The sequence below is a fragment of the Molossus molossus genome, unplaced genomic scaffold (genome assembly GCF_014108415.1).
Source record: "Molossus molossus isolate mMolMol1 unplaced genomic scaffold, mMolMol1.p scaffold_m16_p_10, whole genome shotgun sequence".
Taxonomy (NCBI): Eukaryota; Metazoa; Chordata; class Mammalia; order Chiroptera; family Molossidae; genus Molossus; species Molossus molossus.
The window spans coordinates 1,253,799-1,275,367 of NW_023425345.1; the positions used below are offsets into that span (position 1 = coordinate 1,253,799).

The following is a 21,569-nucleotide window of genomic DNA, read 5'->3' on the forward strand; positions in this document are numbered from 1 at the left end:
TGTGCTTCCGTAGACCTCCCTCTCAAATGGCAAGAGGGTGCTATTTGTTCTGGGTTAAAAACGCCACCTGGAAGGTGCGTCGGTCTGGGAAAGCAAGAGCAGTGATCCGGCATCGCCTCCTGGTGGTACTCCGCCCACCCAGGAGCCTGGCAGTTGTCCTGGCCTCCTCCACCTCTGCCTTCCTGGGTCCCGCCGGTCTGCCCCTGCCCTCACGGTGACAGCTCCCTGCCTCGGCGGCCCCTCCTTCGGGCAGGGCCCCTCCAGTCGGTCGTTGCCCCTGCCGTCCCTGACCCTCTGCAGACCTGGGTCAGCATGGCAGGGGATCGTTGAGGTGGGGGCACGTCAGGGTCTCTGGGGCCTGTTCACCCTGCACACCCCTCCCCAAGGCTCACTCTGCTGCGGGTGCCTTGAGCGATGTTAGGGCCTGTTAGCCACCTCCCTTCCAGTTCCTGGCCCTGCAGCAGCCACATTTCCCCTGTCGTTCTTGTCTTGGGGCGCGCTGTGCTCTCCACCCCGTCAGCCCCTCTTGGAGACACACACTGGGCACCCAAGAGTTAGAGTAGGTGTGATCTGGCTCCACCCAGCTCCTCTTCTGCTGTCTGTGTGGCCGTTCACAAGGGGCTTGACTTGTGTCCACAGGTTCGGTTGTTGAGGTTGAACTGAGTCAGTAGAGCCGAGTTTGGAGCCGTGCCTGGCCTGTGGCAGCTGCTCCGTGGGCAGGTGCCATGCTGTCCCTTATGCACCGTCCCGCGTGCCGCCTGCCCACACCCTCCGGTCGGGGTCGTGCAGCACATGCTGTGTGCTGTGGTTCCCTGCCTGTCCCCTCGTGCGTCTGCTGTCACCTGGCAGGTCCCTGGGGCTTGGCTCGTCTGGGCCGCCCATGGCTAGGACAACAGGCTTCTCTGCACACACCCCTCACCTCGCTCCAGCCGGCTCGCCTGGGCTTGTTCCTGTGATGGTGGCAGGGCCCAGGAGGGAGGGTGGGAGCTCTCGGCCTTCGGGCTCGTCTCAGAAGGGTGTGCCGTCGCTTCTGCCACTCTCTTTGGCCAAAGCAAGGCCGGGGGGATAGGTGTCTGGGCCCAGGCCTTACAAAACGAGCAGCTTCCACTTCCCCCGCGGGAACCCGTGCAGGCGCCCTGAGCTGCCGTCAGGGAGGGGGAGGGGTGTTACCTGGCAGTGTCTCCTTGGAGGAGCTGCCTGTCGGTGCTGCGTGTGCCCAGCCCTGCCTGCCAAGGTGCCAGCACATGAATGAGCCTTCCTGTGCCCTCCAGACCAGCTCATCCGCTGGCTGAACACCGCCCAGTGACACTCGGCTGAGCCCTGTCCACATTCTTGACCCACACGACCATGAGATGTAATCCAGGGGTTGTTGTCGTAAGTTGCTGCCACTGGGCAGTTTATTTTGCAGGAACAAGTACTCAGAACAGAGCTGGTCACACACCTGGCGATGGTGGGGGAGCAGCTCGTATGTGAACGGCCAGTGAAGGGAAAGAATCACATAGGTTCAGTCAGTCTTTCCTGTACGGACTCTTTTTGTTGACGAAGGGAAGTTTCTTCTTGTAGAAACATTCCCGCTAATAATGGAAGGAGTGAGAGTAGAATGTCACCATTCTGTAACCCGATGAAATACGGATGCAGGCCCTGGTGGTGTGGCTCAGCGGTTAGAGCCACAGGTTCCATCCCTGGCCCCGGCCGGGGTTGTGCGGGAGGCAACCAACCGATGTGTCTCCCTTCCAGCGACATCTCTCTCCCTCCCTCCCTCCCTCCCTCCCACTCTATCTAATACTCCATGGGAAAATATCCTCAGGTGAGGATTAACAAAAATAAAATAAAGAAATAAGGATCCGGGCCTGTCCCAACAGGAGCCACTGACCACAGGGCTACTGAGCTCTGAGCCGTGCTGGTCCCAGTGGGCTGCATGACACGTGTGACACACACGCCCTGCTTCGGAGACGTGGCGTGAAGAAACCAACAAGGTTTATAAGGTTTCTCGTCACTAATTTTTATGTTGCTTATGTATCAAAATGGTAATATTTCTGATATATTAGGTTAGATAAGATATGTTATTAAAATGATCTTCACCAATTTCTTTTCACCTTTTTTTTTAATGTGACCACCAGAAGAGTCACAGTTACCTATGAGTCTCATTATGTTCACTGCCCTGGCCAGTGCTCATCGGTCACTCACCGGCCAGTGGCCATATCCACCACCGAAGACTCGGCCCTGCCCCAGAATTGACCTACAGCTCCTGACGATTTTAGGTCTGACTCCCAGTGTAGGAATCCCAGACCAGGGGAGCACACCAAACAAGGAACGTGCGAGAACCCAACAGGACAGCCAGCCCAGCGTCGTCAACAAAGTTAATGGGAAAAAAGCAAAGGAGGGAGAATGCGTGAATTTAAAGAGATACGGGGCCCGGCCGGTGTGGCTCAGTGGACTGAGCGTTGTCCCATGGCCTGAGAGGTCCTGGTTCGACTCCCGGTCAGGGCACATGGGCAGGTTTCGGGCTTAATCCCCATTAGGGGGCGTGCAGGAGGCAGCTGATCAATGCTTTTATTTCTCTGTCCCTTCATTTCTCTGTAAAAAAAAATCAATAAAAACATATTTAAAAGAAAGAAAGAAAGAGACCTGGCCGGTTTGGCTCAGCGGTTAGAGCGTCGGCCTGCGGTCCAGAGAGACCTGGGCTCAGTTCCCGCTAAGGGCACGTACCTCGGTTGCAGTTTGTCCCTGGCCCTGGTTGGGTCGTGTGGGTGGCAGCCACTCGATGTGTCCCTTTCATGTCAATGTTTCTCTCTCTCTCTCTCCCTCCCACTCTATCTGAACAAAATATGGAAATATGTCCTTGGGTGAGGATTAAAAAAAAAAAGAAAGAAAGAGATGTGAGAGCCCCGGCCGGTGTGACCAGTCGATCCCGTCAGAGCACATGCCCAGGTCGCGGGCTCCATCCCGGTTGAGGGTGTGCAGAGGGCAGCCAATCAATGTTTCTCTCGTGCATAGACGTTTCTCTCTCTTCCCCTCTCCCTTTCTCTCTCTCTCTAATCAATTTTTAAAAAAAGATGTGAGAGAAAGAACAACTGATTTGCACAGCTGTAGGAAATAACAGACAGTTAGGGAAATTTAAACACTGGTTCATATTTGATGATATTCAGGAATTGCTGCTGCTTTTTTAGTTGTGATAACAATATAAAATGGGATATTGTATGATGTAAAAAGGAGTCCTTAGCTGCTAGAGGTTCCTACAGGAACATAGTTTGTTTTGTTTTTTGTTTATTTTTAGAGAGAGCGAGAGAGAAGGGAGAGGGAGAGAGAGAGAAACATCGATGAGAGAGAAACATTGATCGGCCGAGCCCACAACCTGGGCATGTGCCCTGACCGAGAATCAGACCGACGACCTCTTGGCGCATGGGTCAACACTCAACCACTGGGCCACACTGGCCAGGCTTACAGGAACATTTTGGATGAAATAATATGATGTCTAAGAATTGCTTCAGAACAAGACAGTGCTGTCAACTATAATTAAGAAATAAATGAAGGAGACAAAACAGCAGGTGGGTGTGTGGGGAGCTGGGTGGAGTACAGGCCGGCTGGGTACTGACAGCTGCCGGCTGGGTCTGGCGTTCTGTTAGACTTTTCTCCCTACTTTCATGTAAGGTTGAGTTTTTTCATAATAAAAAGTAAGAAAAAAAATCTGTCCTAATGATCATGGGTGCTCCAGACCTTCTCTCTAGGTTAGTGCCCTGGGTGGCGGCAGGGGGTGGGACCACAGAGTGAGGGGCACCAGCTGCCTTGTCTCGTGCCTCTGGTTCCCGTGTGGGGGCCAGCCCTTCCTTCCTCCTCTCTCCCTGCCTCGGGCTGTGGCAGGGACACTGGCTTTCCTGGAGGGTTAGAAGGATTCATTTCTCTTCCTGCTTCTCCTCACGTCAGTAGGCCGCAGCCCAGCTTAGTGCCGACGCGGGGTCGTAACCCCTGGGGTTCTGTGTGTAAGGGGTCCCTGTCCTTCCTGATTTGAGGGGAAATATTGTGTAGATGCCTTTCCTGACTTCAGAGTCTGTTTTCCGTTAGTTTGTTATTAATAATCAATGTTATCGCTGATTGATAAACAGTTACAGAGAGTGAAAGCATTCAGGGCAGTCAAAACAGCTCCTGCCTCAACAGTTGATGTCACTGCTGGTCCCTGGACATGTTTCCTGTGCCACTGTGGGCCGTGGGCTGTGGGCTGGGCGCCCCTGGCCCAGGTGCTGGGGGGGCGGGTAAGGGCTCTGGGGGAGCTCCCGGCGTAATGAGGACCCTCCACGTGGACAAACGCGAGCGTCCGCCCTGCACGTCCCTCCTGTGCTTCCCTTTCAGGATGAGCGTGCAGACCATCCGAAACATCTTCAGTGTCGAAACAGGCTATCGGCTCTCAGACGATCAAATAGTCAACCACTTTCCCAACCACTACGAACTGACGCGGAAGGACCTGATGGTGAAGAACATTAAAAGATACAGGAAAGAGCTGGAGAAAGAAGGGAGTCCTCTGGCAGAGAAAGATGAGAATGGAAAATACCTCTATCTGGGTGTGTGCCTTTCGCTGGCCTCGTTTAAATATAAATAGTTGAGGTTTCTAACTCCAGCCACACACAGCACCTAAGCGGCACCTGCCGGCTTTGCGGGGCGAATGTGTTTATGCTCAGGGCGCTGGGCCTGCCGGCTTTGCGGGGCGAATGTGTTTATGCTCAGGGCGCTGGGCGCCTCTTTCCAGCCAGTCTGGGGTGGGGGGCTCAAGTTCAGAATCCGAGTGATGGCCTTAGGAGTGTGCTTTGTGTGGGGGAGAGAATGTCCCCAGCGCTCAGCATGTGTGACCACTTCCTGAGCTACAAAGGGCCGTGAGGGATCCAGCGGCAACCAGGGAGAAGTGTCCCTGTCCTAGGGTAAAAAGCTGGACTGTCGGGTAGTTTCAGAATCCCTTCGCATACCTGGGCACAGTCATGTAAGGGACCTCTCTGGGCCTCAGTTTCCACATCTGAGCAGTGGGAATGTGGTCAGTCTGCAGCTCACAGGTGCTGTGAGGAGTAGAGGACACAGCTTGCAAAGTGCTTAGCGCGCAGGTACTACAGGTAAGTTAACTGCACAGGAATTGAACTGCAGAGGTCCCCGTTCCGTTAGATGCTGGGTTGGGTGGGGGTGGGTAATGACACAGGCCCCCGGAAAGGCAGTGGCAGTATTTTCTGTTCGTGGCTCACCGTGTCCTCTTTCCTTGACCTTTCAGACTTTGTCCCAGTCACCTACATGCTGCCTGCCGACTACAACCTGTTCGTGGAGGAGTTCAGGAAAAGTCCCTCCAGCACCTGGATCATGAAGCCTTGTGGCAAAGCCCAGGGCAAGGGCATCTTTCTGATCAACAAGCTCTCGCAAATCAAAAAGTGGTCCCGGGACAGCAAAACATCCTCGTGAGTGAGGGAACCACCCCCATTCCGTGTGCCTGCTCGCTGGCCGTTTCCTGTCATCCGTCGTCTGTCGGCCACGGGCTGGGTGGCCCTCGCTGGCGTTCACAGGACAACAGCATTTGTCTTGTGGCATCAGGGCGAGGCCCTGTGGCTCGAGAGTGTCATTAGTCATAGACTGTCCCCCGAGGAGAGAGGCGGTGGGAAATTACGTGAGAACCAGCACAAGGTCGCAGAGCAGGAGCCTCTGTCTGGGAGCTGGGGTGCGACCAGTGCAGTCATCGTATTTCTAGGTGGTGAAGCGTCTGCTTAAGACCTAGGACTTGACTCCCTGACACTTACTGTCCTCGTCTAGGTGCAGCGAGGACACCGACAGCACTGCCCTCACAGGGCGGGTTGGGGGTGGGCCGGGTGGATCCGCACCTGAGCTTCAGTCAGTGGGAGGAGTTGCATTGGGTCAGATCCAGCCTCCTCCCTGGGTTTGGGGGTCTCCTTGGAACTGAGGATACCAGGGCATTTCGTCCAAGGCTCACTCTCTGCCTCTGTGAAGCCCTCCACTGCTGTCACTGTGATCCTTTCCCGTGGGCGGTGGCTCACCTGTCAGTCCCCAGGACTGGCGGGGACGCCTTCCTGTGTAGTACATTTAAATTGGTGACAGCCCGGCTGGTGTGGCTCAGTGGCTGAGTGTCGACCCATGCACCAGGAGGTCGCCGGTTCGATTCCTGGTCGGGGCACATTCCCAGGTTGTGGGCCTGATCCCCAGTGGGGGGCTTGTAGGAGACGGCCAATCTATGTTCTCTCTCATTGATGTTTCTCTCTCTTCCTCTGTCTCTCCAATATATCAATAAAGAAAAAAATGTTAAAAAAATAAATAAATAAATTGGTGACAGCCCTGGCCGGTTTGGCTCAGCGGTTAGAGCGTTGACCTGCGGTCCGGAGAGACCCGGGTTCAGTTCCCGCTAAGGGCACGTACCTCGGTTGCAGTTTGTCCCCGGCCCTGGTTGGTCGTGCGGGTGGCAGCCAGTTGATGTGTCCCTTTCACGTCGATGTTTCTCTCTCTCTCTCTTCCTCTCTCTCCCTCCCACTCTTTCTGAACAAAAAATGGAAAAAAATGTCCTCAGGTGAGGATTAAAAAAAAAATTAAAAATAATAAATCGGTGACACGTTGCTAGCCCCCAGGTGGGTCAGCCAGCACTCACCTGATGGGCTCCTAAGAGCTGCTGCCATGCCACTGTCCCCTGGGGCAGGGCTGGGGGGGCTCCTCCTGGGAGCATCTCACCCCTGCTTTCTCACTTAGAGGGAGTTGGTTCCCAACCGACTAAACGCACCTTTGGTCTTTGCCGTCTAAGTCTGGCTTTCTCTGCCACATTCAGGTTTGTGTCTCAGTCCACGAAGGAAGCCTACGTGATCTCTCTCTACATCAACAACCCGTTACTAATCGGCGGGAGGAAGTTCGACCTGCGCTTGTACGTCCTGGTGTCCACGTACCGCCCGCTGCGCTGTTACATGTGAGAGCCCTGGGGTCCTGTTTCCATCGCAGGTGGTGCGGCCACGCGCTGCTTGTCCCCTTGCGCCGGGAGAAGGGGGTGGGGCACAGCGGGCACAGCACCTGGCACGCGGCAATGTGAGCGAAGCCGGCAACCTTGGCGCTCACGTGAGTCTGCCCAGAAAAGGCAGCTCCTTCCCTTGCAGACGCCTCAGGGGAAGAAGCAGATGCAGACAGCCACGTGGTCCCTGTTCTGGGTGTATGAGGTGCCCGGAGTAGGCCATCTGTAGAGACGGAAGGTGGATGGTGTCTGCCTCCCACTGGGGTGGGGGTGACTGCTAGTGGTCACGGGCTTTCTGTTTGGGGTGATGCACATGCTGTAAAATTGACAGTGGTGGTGGTCAGTCGCACCGCTCTGGGTTTACCAGAAACCGTGGGCTCGCGTACTTCGGGTGGGTGAGTTACACGGTGTATATGGATATGTGTTCAAAGCAGTCTTTTATTTTATTTACTTATTTACTTATTTATGTTGGTTAATCCTCACCTCAGGATATTTTTCCATTGATTTTTTTACATAGAGTGGAAGGGAGGGAAGGAGGAAGGGGAGAGAGAAACATCAATGTGAGATACATCGATGGGTTGCCTCTTGCATGACCCTGACTGGGGCCAGGGATCAAACCTGCAACCTAGGTACGTGCCCTTGACTGGGAATCGCACCCATGTCCCTTTGGTCCACAGGCTGGTGCTCTAATCACTGAGCCAAACCAGCCAGGGCCAAAGAAGTGCTTTTAAAAGTTTAAAACAGCCTGGTCGGTTTGGCTCAGTGGTTGAAGTGTTGGCCCATGGACCAGAGAGGCCTGGGTTCGGTTCCTGCTAAGGGCACGTACCTTGGTTACAGTTTGTCCCTGGCCCTGGTTGGGGCTGTGTGGGTGGCAACCACTCGATGTGTCTCTCTCGCATCGATGTTTCTCTCTCTCTCTTCCTCTCTCCCTCCCTCCCACTTTATCTGATGATAAATGTAAAAATGTCCTCGAGTGGGGATAAAAAAAAAAAAAGATATTCCGCTTTCCACAATGCATACATAAATCAAAAAAATAATAATAAAAAATAAATAAAAGTTTAAAACAACAGCCCTGGCTGGTTTGGCTCAGCAGACCGGAGTGTCCTGGATTCGGTTCCCGCTAAGGGCACGTACCTTGGTTGAAGTTTGTCCCTGGCCCTGGTTGGGGTCATGTGGGTGGCAGCCACTCGATGTGTCACTCTTACATCAATGTTTCTCTCTCTCTCTCTCCCTCCCACTCTATCTGAAGATAAATGCAAAAATGTCCTCGGGTGAGGATAAAAAGAAAAGTTTAAAACAACAAAACATTCACAGCTCCTTTTAGAGAAGGAAGTGTTGCGTTTTGCGAGCTTCTCCTCAGAGCTCTGAGCTGATCTGAATTCCCACCCAGGTACAAGCTCGGCTTCTGCCGCTTCTGCACAGTGAAGTACACCCCCAGCACCAGCGAGCTGGACAACATGTTCGTGCACCTCACCAACGTGGCCATTCAGAAACACGGGGTGAGTGTGTGTCCCCTCGAGCCCAAGGAAGCAGGTTGATTGTGTGGGTGTCTTTCTGTTTCTGTTTCTGCAGGAGAGTGTGAGGTGGGTGTGGGGGTGATGGCAAGAGGCCCTGGCACCGACCGGGAGTGGGAGCCCTGGGAGTCCAGTCTGGGGTGGACGAGGGGGACACGGGGACCAAGGGAGCCAGGGGCAAGCCCTCCCCTTCTGGTTCTGTGGCCTTGGGCAAGTTAATTTGGCTCTCAGAGCCTCAGTTTCCCCAACCGTAAAAGGGGATGCTGTTATTGCCTTAGAGGGTTGTTGGGAGGATTACGTGAGAACACTCATGCCTAGTCATTCATTCATTCAACAAATGCACTGAGCACCTACCTGGGTCGGTCCCCGCTAAGTGCTGGGGCTATACAGTGATGGGCAGTTACTACCTTGGTCCCTACTCGTGGAGCTCAGAGCCTGTGGGGGGAGACAGCCATCAAATGATCTCATTGAGCCCTGGCCGGTTTGGTTCAGCAGTTAGAGCGTCGGCCTGCGGTCCTGAGAGACCCGGGTTCGGTTCCCGCTAAGGGCACGTACCTCGGTTGCAGTTTGTCCCCGGCCCTGGTCGGTTGTGCGGGTGTTCCTTTCACATCAATGTTTCTCTCTCTCTCTCTGTTCCTCTCTCTCCCTCCCACTCTACCTGAACAAAAAATGGAAAAATGTCCTCGGGTGAGGATAAAAAAAAAAAAAAAAGATCTCATTGAAGAGCATGTAGTCAGACTGAGACGTGTGCTCTGAGGTACAGAATGCGCTTCTGGAAGAGCGTGGAATGGCAGGGTCCCCTTGTCCTGATGGTTGGAGAAGGCTTCCCTGCAGGAGCTTGAGCAGGGGTTACCCAGGGGTCGGTGGGGAAAGAGCCTTCTAGCAGAGGGTGAGGCATGTGCCAAGGCCCTGTGGCAGGAAGGAGCATTGCAGGAGCTGAAAGGAGGTCAGGGTGGTTGGAGCCCCCAGTGCATAGGTGTGGAGTAGAGGTGCCTTGGTCTTAATGGGGGGGTCTGGGTGGCCTCCACAGCATGCACTACAAGGTATACATGATTAATTGTGAGAATATTCCAGAGCTGAGTATTTAAAAAATGTGCACATGAAGGAGGCCCAGACACCCTGGGCCAGGTCCACCTGGAGGGGGAAGGGCACTCAGTTCTCTGGGGGGCATTGCCTGAAGCCCGCCCCCTTTCCCATGGCCAGGAGGACTACAACCACATCCACGGGGGCAAGTGGACAGTGAGCAACCTGCGGCTGTACCTGGAGAGCACCCGAGGCAAGGAGGTGACCAGCAAGCTGTTCGACGAGATCCACTGGATCATCGTGCAGTCGCTGAAGGCCGTGGCGGTGAGTACAGGGCACGGGGGCGGGGTGCCCAGAGCAGAGAGAGAGAGGGGGGAAGACAGCCCAGCAGGTGCTTGGGAGCCGGGGGTGCTTGTTCTTTGCCAGAAATACCTGTTTTCAGGGTCTCACGTAGTTATCTGCTCAAGGCTGAGGCAGGTTCCAGAACGAGGAGGGGCCACTTCCAGCCAGGTGCTGCCCAGGGTGGGCCTGGAGCCATGCCCTCTGCTGTAGCCAGGGGCCTGAGAACGTCCCCTTGACGTCATAGTCATCAGCTCTTCTGCGCCCATTGAGTTGATAAGGACTGTTTTGGCATAAACTGATGTTTTGGAGGTGGACTTTCAGCAACCTCCTTGTCTTTAGGCTTCTTGCTTTGCTATTTCATAGACATTTAGGGGTGGAGATATCCTGTCTTTCTTCAGCTCAAACCTCCTATTTGTTGCTGGTGTGGTTTTTCTGTTTGTTTGCTGCTCTGCAGCAGGCGCGGGCTCTCCAGGGCCGGGAAGGGATGAGCCCTGGAGCCCAGCCTCAGACTGCCGTGTCCAGTGGTTCCTGTGAGGCTCTCTGAGGTGTCTGTCACCCCCAGTGGCTCAGAAGCAAAATGGGGGCTCAGGACTCGGAGCCAGGATGTGGAGGGACAGGTGTCAGGGCCCTGGCCTGCTGAGGGGGCTCCTGAAAGACTGGCCACTGGGTGCAGGACCTGAGGACCACAGCCTGGGCCAGAGTTGGGGACAGGTCCAGTGGAGTGCATGTGCGTGTGGTGGGAGCTTCCTGTCCTTTTTTTTTATCCTCACCCGAGAACATTTTTCCATTTTTCGTTCAGATAGAGTGGGAAGGAGAGAGAGAGAAACATCGATGTGAAAAGGACACATCAAGTGGCTGCCACCTGCAGGACCCAACCAGGGCCGGGGACAAACTGCAACCGAGGTACGTGCCCTTAGCGAGAACCGAACCCAGGTCTCTCTGGACCGCAGGCTGATGCTCCAGCTGCTGAGCCAAACCGGCCAGGGCTTTCCTGTCCTTTTCATAAAACTTCAGACGCGTCCCCATGGCCAGGTGGCAGTGGGCGTCCCACATGCTGTCAGGGAAGGGCTCCCCAGCCCTCTGCCCCACACCCCGGGTCAGGAATGCGTGGACAGCTGCTCTGGAGAACGTGGTACGGCTTTGGCAGCCGTGTGAAATATTTGTGTGAAGTATTTACGTGAAGCCTTCTCGTGAAAGATTAAGACCTTCTCTCTCATTTTTACCTTTGAAAATGCCAACTAGCCCAGGCCGGTTTGGCTCAGTGCTTAGAGCGTCAGCCCGCGGACCAGAGTCCTGGGTTCGGTTCCCGCTAAGGGCACGTACCTCAGTAGCAGTTTGTCCCTGGCCTCGGTCGGGGTCGTATGGGTGGCAGCCACTCGAATCAATGTTTCTCTCTCTCTTCCTTCCTCTCTCCCTCCTGCTCTATCTGAAGATAAATGCAAAAATGTGCTTGGGTAAGGATTAAAAAAAAAAGAAAACGCCAACTATACTGATACCCCGTGTGTGAAAAGCTTTGTTGGAACAACCACATAAAGGAAATTACGGACAGCCAGAGGCGACACATCTGGTGGGCACCCCGCCTTTCTCATGTCCCGAGCTGAGCGCTTCCCGTTTCGCAGAGTGCTGCAAAGCACCTCGTGAGTTCCTCTGTGTCTGGTTTACAGGAGGGCTGATGGGAAAGGACAGCCAGGACCTAGTGCATCCAGTCCACTGCTGGAGACGTCCTGGGGCCTGTGCCACCTCTCCTGCCCCACACGGGAGCCTTCCTGTACCTTGAAGACCTGGGGGTGGGGGGCCGCATGGGGGGTGAGTGCGGAGCTCTGGGCTCTGGAGAGATTTCTGGCTGGGCCCCAGCATGCGCTTGCTGACTCTTGGCCTGCCAGGGCTCGTCGCAACGCAATGGACTCCAGGCAGACGCTGCTGGGAGTGATGGTGAACATCACACGGGAGCAGATGCTCCAGATCTCTGGATGCAGCCCAGTTTATTTGCAGAGTGGTTCCCTAGGTTGCATGGTGTTGTAGGTATCGCGTCTCTGCTGACCTTACAGGCAAGCCCAGCATACTCCCTGTTCCAGCTGTCTCTGCTGTTTTCAGCGGAGACACATAACAAACACATTCACGCTTGGGCGATAAGCCCATTGGCGCTTTCAGGGCGGCTTTCCGAACCCAGCATGCACCCTCATCTGTTCTCATGCATGTCGTACATTCAGGGCAGGTTCTGGCCTTATCATGCATGCTTTGATCATACTTACAGGGTGGCTTTCTGAACCCAGCATGCACCCTCCTCTGTTCTCATGCATGTCGTACATTCAGAGCAGGTTCTGGCCTTATCATGCATGCTTGGATCATACTTACAGGGCGGCTTTCCGAACCCAGCATGCATCCTCATCTGTTCTCATGCATGTCGTACATTCAGGGCAGGTTCTGGCCTTATTATGCATGCTTGGATCATACTTACAGGGCGGCTTTCCGAACCCAGCATGCACCCTCATCTGTTCTCATGCATGTCGTACATTCAGGGCAGGTTCTGGCCTTATCATGCATGCTTGGATCATACTTACAGGGCGGCTTTCCGAACATGCACACCTGGTCTGTTCACGGGTATACTTTGATCCCTGGCTGGCCAGGCCGCCAGAATGCATACCTCAAGGTTACATTTTGTTCGTCCACTAAACCCCCAACCCTACATGTGCTGACAAGCAGCTTTGCACTGGTGCCCACCCTCTCGGAGCCTCAGAGGCCGCCTCTGTGAAACGGGGTCCCAGGCACTGATGTCACGGGGTTGTCGTGTGACCATGCTCTGCAGATGTGGCCTTAATGGTTGGGACAGAGGTGTAGCCGGCAGTCTGTCCATCCAGGCGACAGGGCTCTTTGTGCTTGATTCAGCCAGGTTTTCCGTCCCTTTGGGGCCCCTGCTCTGGCAGAGCTGTGTGCTGGCCCAGCCGTCACCTGTCACAGCTGGGGCCTCTGGCCGGGCCTCTCCATGTCGCCTCCTGGGCCTCGGCTTCCAGAGCCCAGAAGCTGTTGGATTTCTGAGGCTCCAAGGGTTTTGGGAGCAGGGGTTTATTCTTTCAGTTTTTCTTCATTTACCAAATATTTAGTTGCCCTGTTATTTTTTTTTACAGAGAGGGAGAGATAGAAACATTGATGTGAGAGAGAAACATCGATCGGCTGCCTCCTGCACGCCCCCTACTGGGGATCAAACCTGCAACCTGGGCACGTGCCCTGACTGGGAATCAAACCGGGACCTCTCCGTCCACGGGATGATGCTCAATCCACTGAGCCTCAGCGGCCGGGCTAGTTGCCCTGTTTTTACCAGATGTGTTGCCTTTGGAGAATCTAGGAGATGGCAGTTGGCTGCCATGACTCGTGAAGTAGGCCTGGTGCAGAGCAGGAGGTGGGCTCCTGGCCCACGTGGGAGGGCCCCAGACCCTGAACATGGGACAGGACAGAGGAGCTGGGAGCCACAGCTTGGGGGACAGAGTGCTCAGAGAGCCAGAGACAGCAGGGTTGGAGGATGAAGAAGGGTCAGTAACTCCCTGTCCTGCGGAGGCTTTCTGGGGCTATGGTGCCAGCCCTGGACCGGCGGGGACACCAGGCTCTCAGTGGGAGTGCAGTTCCACCCAGTCACGGGGTGGGACAGCCCACTGAGCCTGGTTTTCCTCTGGCAGGGAGTGAGGGCTGGACGGGGCCCTCTCCCACCTTAGGGGTCTCCTGTGTTACATGCAGTCAAGTCCACGTGTCCACTGGCGTATCAGATGGCCTCACTGCCGTGTCCATGTCCTCCCTCGTGTATCACACTGCCACTGGCTGGGCTCTGCCGCAGCTTTAATCCAGGCAGCCCGGGGAGGCCCGAGTCTGCATTGTAAGCAAGCACACGTGGGGGTTTTTGTGCACCTGGAGACCCGTTTATGAAATGGAACTGAACATTGAAAACCCCCAAATTTAAGTAAACAGACTGACTTGTCACAGGGAATGGAGGTTCATAACCTGGCTCCTTGCATCCCTGAGGCCCGAGAGGGGACTGATAGCCAGGTGGACAGTGTTGGTTGGTTTGTGACACGGCTGCTCAGCCTTCACTGCGGGTGCCCAGGCTGCAGCTGGACTTCTGCTTACTCCAATGACAGTCTCATGCCGACAGACACGTTCAGTGCTGGTCACTGAGCCTCTGATGAATGGGAGCTGGGGACACTGATTGCTTCACAAATCCCTCTCTGGGGTTGTGGAAAGCGTCCACTTCTGAGCCCCAGAGGGGGATCGAAGGAAGGAGATGGGGTGAGGTTGGAGGTTGGGACCCACTGGTCACAGAAGAGAGACATGGCACGTCACAGCTGTGCAGGGTTTTGCCACTGTCACGTCCTGCGTCTCAGATGCTGGCCGTGTAACCGGCTTCTCTCTCTGCAGCCGGTGATGAACAACGACAAGCACTGCTTTGAGTGCTACGGCTACGACATCATCATAGACGACAGGCTGAAGCCCTGGCTGATCGAGGTAACTGCAGACCGAGACCTGCTGGCCGCAGCCCGCCCCGAGGCCGCTGCCCCGCTTCAGGTCCACTGCCCCAGCCTCACGGCGCTCAGGCCGGGCGGCAGCACTGGGCCTTGGATGAGTTTCTAATGTGGTGGGGATAGAGGGCCAGGTGTGTCCGTCTGCTGATGGTTGAAGATGAGCCCATTCCAGGGCTGTCACCTCTGGTGGCCCAGGCAGGAGCTCCGTGGCCCGGATGCCCGGTGCTCCAGGGTGCTCCCGGACCCGTCCATGCTCGGAGGCCTGCCGCGTTCCCTGGGGGATGCCGCTCCCATTCAGGAACGAGCCCACGGATCCGGAAGCCCTTGGGAGGTGGTGGCATACTGTCCAGAGATAAGGAACCTATCTTCTTTGGATGAAGGCAGAGTTTAGAAGTAGATTTGTCTCCCTGTTTCAAGGCATTGACAGATGTGGTGGCTATTCTAGAAAGTTCTAGAAAGGGCAAGGTGCATACACCCCTTTTTCCATGACAAGCCTGGGTGATGCTGCCTCAGCGGCCGTGGGCACTGGCGCACCCCTGAGGCCCAGACCTGGAGCCCGCCTGCTGGGCTGTCCTGCTTTGCTTTGCAGCCAGGAAGAGGAGCTCAGGCCTCTGAGGGGACACAGGGTCAGACGTGCCGCAAGGATGAAGGCCGTCCACTCGGCTCCCCTCCCTGTGCCCCTGAACACATGTCTTCTCACCGTGCTCACTGACAGGCGGGCAGCCCGAGCCCACTTTGAGCCAGGCACGCCAAGTTCCAGAGCAAGTTGTGGCAAGTGGTCTGTGGAGGGAGTCTGAGGGGACCCTGCAGGAAGCTGCCAGCAGAGCCAGGCTGTCACAGAGCGAGTGTGCTCCACACCGCTGCTTTCCAGGCTGCTAGTTACACTGCCAAAGCTGTGCATGTGTCTATGTGAGCATGTGTGCACGTGTGTGCGTGCATGTGTGCACTGTGTACATGTGAGTGTGTGTGCACGTGAGCATGTGTGTGCGCACGCATGAGTGTGTGAGCATGTGAGTGTGCGCATGTGTGCATGGGAGCGTTGTGCACGTCTGTACGTGTGTGCATGTGAACGTGTGTGCACATGTGTGCATTGTGCATATGAGTGTATGTGCATTGTGCATGTGAGTGTGTGTGCGTGTGTGTGTGGACATTGAGGTGGGGAGATACGCGTACAATATTTGTTTTCTTTCCTTCCATCTTAAACAGAGTATTGAATGGAAATCAAGCTTTCCTTGATGAGCTAGGATCTTAACTGAGAGTATTACTTCTGGCATAGTAACATCTGGATTTTAGCACATTTGTAATAAGAATCGTGTCTGATGCTGTGGTACAGGAGCCGTTTGAGGGATACCTGAGGCCCACACAGTCCCTTGCACGGTGCGCAGCCGACACCCTGCCAGCAGCACAGACAGTCTGGCTGTTGGGAGCCCCTGAGCAGCGTGCGTTGTGCTGTCTCTGCTCTCCCGGGTCCCTGCCACTGGGCCTGCACAGGAGTATGGAGGTGGAGACTGAGGGCCGGGGACTCTCCACGGAGTCCATGTCTGCTTTGAACGTGTGGATTTTGTGACATTGCTTAGCTCCTCGGAGGCCTTATGAGACTAACTTCCCATATAGCAGGTGGGTTCCTCATTTGATCAGAGTGTTGCTTTATGGGTGAGGTATTACTCTCCCAGCAAAACAGGGCCCATTACTGTTTACTTCAACCGCACGATGCTACTTGTTCAGGGTCATTTGGTTCGCTGGTCTAGCAAAGCTCTGGGTGGCATTTGGTACTTAGGACAGAGCTCATCACACAGGTAGACAGACACTCATGTGTTTGTGATATCCATTGGCCTAAACGTTTTATTTGTATGGTGACCAATTTGTAGATCACAATCCTAATCCTGCCTTTAAGTATTATTTATGTTTCATCTAACCGCTAATAAAAGTAGATCATAAAATGCTTCCTCTGAAGGTGCCCTGAAGATACTGGATATTAACAGTACGAGACACGCCCTGGCCAGTTTGGCTCAGCGGTTAGAGCGTCGGCCTGCGGTCCGGAGAGACCCGGGTTCGGTTCCCGCTAAGGGCACGTACCTCGGTTGCAGTTTGTCCCCGGCCCTGGTTGGTCGTGCGGGTGGCAGCCACTCGATGTGTCCCTTCACGTCGATGTTTCTCTCTCTCTCTCCCTTCCTCTCTCTCCCTCCCACTCTATCTGTAAAAAAAAATGGAAAAATATCCTCGGGTGAGGATAAAAAAAAAAAAAAAAAAAACAGTACGAGACACAACCTGACCTCAGTGCCTGGTAGCTGTGTTCTCTTCTGCACTGTGCACTTTCGTTCCACAGGAGTAAGCGATGCAAGTGAGGGACGTGGTTCTTTCCTCTCGTAGGTTAACGCGTCCCCGTCGCTCACCTCCAGCACGGCCAACGATCGGATCCTTAAGTATAACCTGATCAACGACACCCTCAACATCGCAGTCCCTAACGGCGAGATTCCAGACTGTAAATGGAACAAGTCCCCCCCGAAGGAGGTCCTGGGCAATTACGAAGTTCTGTGAGTCTGCGCACGGCTGTGCCCTCATCCTGGGTGTTTCAGACTGAGTGGCCATGGCCCCGCTTGGACTTCTGGCCATATGTGGACTTACCTCATGTGGGCAGAGCATCTCATTTATCAGTGATGTTATTTTTTTTTTTAAGCAGGAGGGAGAGCTGGAGGAAGAGAGAGAGAGAAACATCAATGTGAGAGAGACACATCGAGTGGTTGCCACCCATATGACCCCAACCGGGGCCGGGGACAAACTGCAGCCGAGGTACATGTCCTTAGCGGGAACCGAACCCGGGACTCTCTGGTCTGCAGGCTGACGCTCTAACCGCTGAGCCAAACCGGCCAGGGCATCAGTGATGTTACGGGATAGATCATATCATCGCAGAAAAGGCCAGGCCTTTGTGTGGTCTTAGTGTCATAAATGTTAATGAAGCACTTACCACATGCCAGGCCCTGGGTACCCCTGAGCCTTGTAAAAGTGGGGTTAGTCATACCTGCCCCGCAGGTGCTGCGGGCAAAGTGTCCCCAGACATCACTCTCTCCTTCACTCCCCTGATGTCTCATCCATGTTTCTATGTGGTCATTGCCGAATTCCATATGGTGGCCTGTGTGAAATTAACTGTGGGGCAGGGATGTCCACAGTAGTACTTTAATTAAGTTGTACCCCGTGCCCCATGGCCACTGGGCTGCCAGGACCTTCTCTGGGTGACGTGGGATTTGCCACACTGCAGCCCAATGACCTTGACACCAGGTCCTGGACATTTTGTTTTCTTTGTGTTTCCAGGTACGACGAAGAGCTGGCGCAGGGTGACGGGGCTGACCGTGAGCTGAGAAGTCGTTCGGGCCAGTCGGTAGGGCCCCGAGGGGGCCGCTCGAGAGACTCGGGGAGAGCGGTCCTCACCACCTGGAAGTGAGCGCAGGAGGGTGAGGCTCCACCCGGCCCAGCACCTGCTGCACCCAGGCCCTCACCCAAGACCTACTTTGAAATTTCCTTTTTCTAGAGCTTTTTTTTTTTTTTTCCTAAGCCCTGTAAATAAAGACATTTCTTTGGAAGGTTAAGGAGTCTATTCCCAGGGAAAAACTCTGTTTCTCCTTTGCTCTCATACTCACAAACTCCGGAGACCAGATGTGTGGGATTTTGCCCACACCAGGCATTTCTGTACCCTCCAGCGGGCTCTGGGCGCCCAGCAATTCCACTCAGTTCTGCCGCTGCCCCCCTGCCGATGGCAGCAGGCCCCGCAGGCGACGGGCTCAGGCCCTAAGACTGCTTCCGCACAGGTCCAGGTTGCCACCTGTGCTTCTGACCCACAGACAGTCGTAGGGAACCACCCCCTCCAAGGGTTGGATTGATGTGTTAGAGCGGTTCCGGAACTCAGGAAAAGCTGACTGGTTCATTACAGGGGATCCCGCCCAGGAACTGCCGCATGGCAGAGATGTGAAGGTCACGTGTGGAAGGGGCCACGGGCTTCCCTGCCCTCCCTGGGGGCCACCCTCCAGGCCCTTCACGTGTTCATCAACCAGGAGCCCTCCGAATTCCACTGTTCGAATTTCATAGTTCGGGATAGTTATGGAAGCTTCATTACATAGTTGTGATGGATTAAATCATTGGCCATTGGTGATTGATTCAACCTCTGGCCCCTCTCCCCTGCTGGGGGTTGAGGGGTAGGCCCCAAAGTGCCAACCCTCTGATCATGTGGTTGGTTCCTCTGGCAACTAGCTCTCCCCACACACACCCCCATCTGAGGCTATTCTGAGTCCCCACGCTAATCATTCATTTTTTTTATCCTCACCCGAGGATATTTTTCCATTTATCTTCAAATAGAGTGGGAGGGAGGAAGAGAGAGAGAAACTGATGTGAGAGAGACATATCTGACTGGCTGCCTCCCACACGACCCCAACCAGGGCCAGGGACAAACCACAGCTGAGGTACGTGCCCTTGACCGGAATTGAACCTGCAACTCATTGGTCCTCAGGCTGACGGTCTAACTTCAGAGCCAAACTGGCCAGGGCCCCAAGCTAGTCATTAGCACAAACCCTGGGAGGTGCAGGGGCTTGTCCTGGATGACGAGACACCCATTTCACCTTTATGTGCCGGAGCCCTTTCAAGAACTGGGAACAAAAACATAACACAATGGCCCTGGCCGGTTTGGCTTAGCGGTTAGAGCGTCGGCCTGCGGTCCAGAGAGACCCAGGTTCGGTTCCCGCTAAGGGCGCGTGCCTCGGTTGCAGTTTGTCCCCGGCCCTGGTCGGTCGTGTGGGTGGCAGCCACTCAATGTGTCCCTTTCACATCGATGTTTCTCGCTTCCTCTCTCTCCCTCCCACTTTATCTGAACAAAAAATGGAAAAATGTCCTTGGATGAGGATTAAAAAAAAATTTTTTTTTTTTGCTCTGAATTTAAAACAAAACAGACCTGCCCTGGCCAGTTTGGCTCAGCAGTTACAGCATTGGCCTGCGGTTCGGAGAGACCCGGGTTCGGTTCCCGCTAAGGGCATGTACCTCGGTTGCAGTTTGTCCCCGGCCCTGGTTGGTCGTGTGGGTGGCAGCCACTCGATGAGTCCCTTTCGTATCGATGTTTCTCTCTTTCTCTCTCTCTCTCTCTCTTCCCCTCTCTCCCTTCCACTCTGAGAAAAAAATAGAAAAATGTCCTCTGGTGAGGATTAAAAATAAATTAATTAATAAATAAATAAAACAAAACAGACCTAAACATCTCACAGAATCACGCTGCCGCGAGAAAGGAGGGCTTTGAACCCGACAGCTGTTTTGGTTTCAATCCTTTTGACTATGATTTCAGGGAAACAGGCAGCCGAAAGTATTCCGCAGTCACCTGCCTTTACAAAGACCTCTGCCTCAGTGCGCTCGGAAGACAGCAGTCTTGTCATCCCAGCTTTGTGGGTGAGCCACTGCCGATGAGCCCGACCGTCCTACCGGGTGGCTATGGGACGTCAGCGCCTGGGTTGGCGGCAGGGGAGGTTCACGGCCTTGGCGGGAACGAGCCCTTGATGTGAGGACACGGTGGCTTACGGAAGAGTCTGGGAGGGAACCCCAGCTGGTTGGGCAGAGAGATGGAGGCATCGAGTAATCCCCGAGGTGGGCGTGAGTGAGCCTTGACTGAGTTCGCAGTGACGCCGTTGACTTCACTTCATTCACTGTCTTGACGCTGAAGTCCCCTCTGTTGTGATGATGCTATAACGTGAGTTCGTTCTCACAGTGTTATGCTGAGGCCGGACTTCAGGTAGAGGCCGTTCTCGGACCCACGTGTGAACACGCGTCACATTTACACGTCAGGCCGTGTGTGTGGGGGTGCTCATGTACGTTTGATGACGTTTCACTGCCAGCTAGGGGAAGGGGCTACATGGAGATAGTGCCACACAAAGGGAGAGAAGCGTCATACAAATGGTGTCAGCCAGAATCCACATAAACCACAGTTTGGGGGGAATTTGCCTGCTTTGTTTACTTCAAGCCTCAGATTGTTCCAGCTTACTGATCTGACTTGTCCGTGTCCTTGATGTTTAGGTGGACATCTCGTGCTCTGAGCCTCTGCGTCGGACCGGGCTGGAGGCCTGGCTCTGCCATTCACTAGTTAGTCCCAAGGCTGCCGGCGGCTCTTTGGACCTTGGTTTCCTACGTGTATCAAAAGGGTGTTAATTCCACTTGCCTGAGAAGTCACAGGTGCCAGTGCCGGCCCCGCCCGGCTAGGGACAGCGACTGTCTTCCTATCCAGGGGGGTGTCACCCCTGTGGCCGTGGCCTCCACCTCGGCTTCCACAGCGTCCACCTGCTGGTTCTACAACCCAGCTTCCTGGGTAGGTTTTTTGTTTGTTTGTTTTCAATTTTTTTTTCTTTATTGATTTTAGAAAGAGAGGAAGTGTGTGTGGGGGGGAGAAACATCGACTGGCTGCCTCCCGCATGACCCCGACCAGGGCCAGGGACCGAGCTGCAACCGAGGTTCGTGCCCTTGACTGGAATCGAACCCGCAGCTCTGTGGCCTGCAGGCCGACGCTCTAACTGCTGAGCCAAACCAGCCAGGGCAGGTGGTTTTATTTTTGCCTCTTAGGCGGACCCGGGGAGGGTGGGGTCCCTGGTGAGGAATGTGGGCCTCAGTCTGAGTGGGGAGAGCGGTGAAGTCCTGTTTGCTGGTGACCAGGTTGCTAGGGGAGGACAAGTGTCTGCAAATAGACTCGTGTCAGATGCTGGCTGTCAACGTTATGATGTCGTGTTCTGGGCAGGTGCTTCCTCCCGCCACTTCCAGAACACCCACGGGGAGGAAGAGCGCGGAGTCCGGAACCGGGGCGGGGGCGTGGGGGCTGTGAACAGAACATGCAGCACTGCCCGGCCCGGCGTGGCTGTCCTGATGACAGTCTGCTTCCTTACCAGCTCCCGTTGCCTGCTTTCCCTTGATGAGGGTTGCCTCCTCCGGTCATCTCACAGTGATTCTTTTGTTTGATTTCTTTCATTTTTCCTAGAGTAAACGCATCATTTGCCTGCTTCCCACACGGGTGCTCCCCCATATTCTTTGGTGGGTGCTCTAGACGGGAACGAAGATGTCTTCCTAAGGGTCCCCCATCTCCCAGCCCAGCAGTCCCCAAGCCAGGTGACAGGCTCCTCACTGGGTCTCCCACCTGGAGCCCCCCACCCAGGCTCCCGCCCTGTGGCATCCAGTTGGGCTCCACCCTCTGACCAGCAGGGT

The 21,569-nt window shown here is 54.8% G+C and overlaps 1 protein-coding gene across 4 annotated transcripts in view; it reads left to right on the forward strand.

The window, feature by feature from the left end:
* Positions 1-20,681, forward strand: part of TTLL1 (tubulin tyrosine ligase like 1) — a 30,041-nt gene extending 9,360 nt beyond the window's left edge. For 3 of the 4 annotated variants that reach the window (XR_004958406.1, XR_004958405.1, XR_004958407.1), the window contains exons 4-13: positions 4,348-4,556; positions 5,249-5,429; positions 6,797-6,931; positions 8,361-8,469; positions 9,688-9,831; positions 14,254-14,340; positions 16,728-16,891; positions 17,667-17,806; positions 19,675-19,775; positions 20,397-20,681. Coding sequence is in view for 1 of the 4 variants with exons in the window: in XM_036253074.1 (XP_036108967.1) it covers positions 4,348-4,556; positions 5,249-5,429; positions 6,797-6,931; positions 8,361-8,469; positions 9,688-9,831; positions 14,254-14,340; positions 16,728-16,891; positions 17,667-17,796 (1,159 nt within the window). In the remaining 3 variants the exon portion in view is untranslated. Of the gene's footprint in view, positions 1-4,347; positions 4,557-5,248; positions 5,430-6,796; positions 6,932-8,360; positions 8,470-9,687; positions 9,832-14,253; positions 14,341-16,727; positions 16,892-17,666; positions 17,902-19,674; positions 19,776-20,396 lie in introns of those variants that run through there. The other variant, XM_036253074.1, reaches the window with a different exon arrangement.
* Positions 20,682-21,569: the final 888 nt, after the last annotated feature.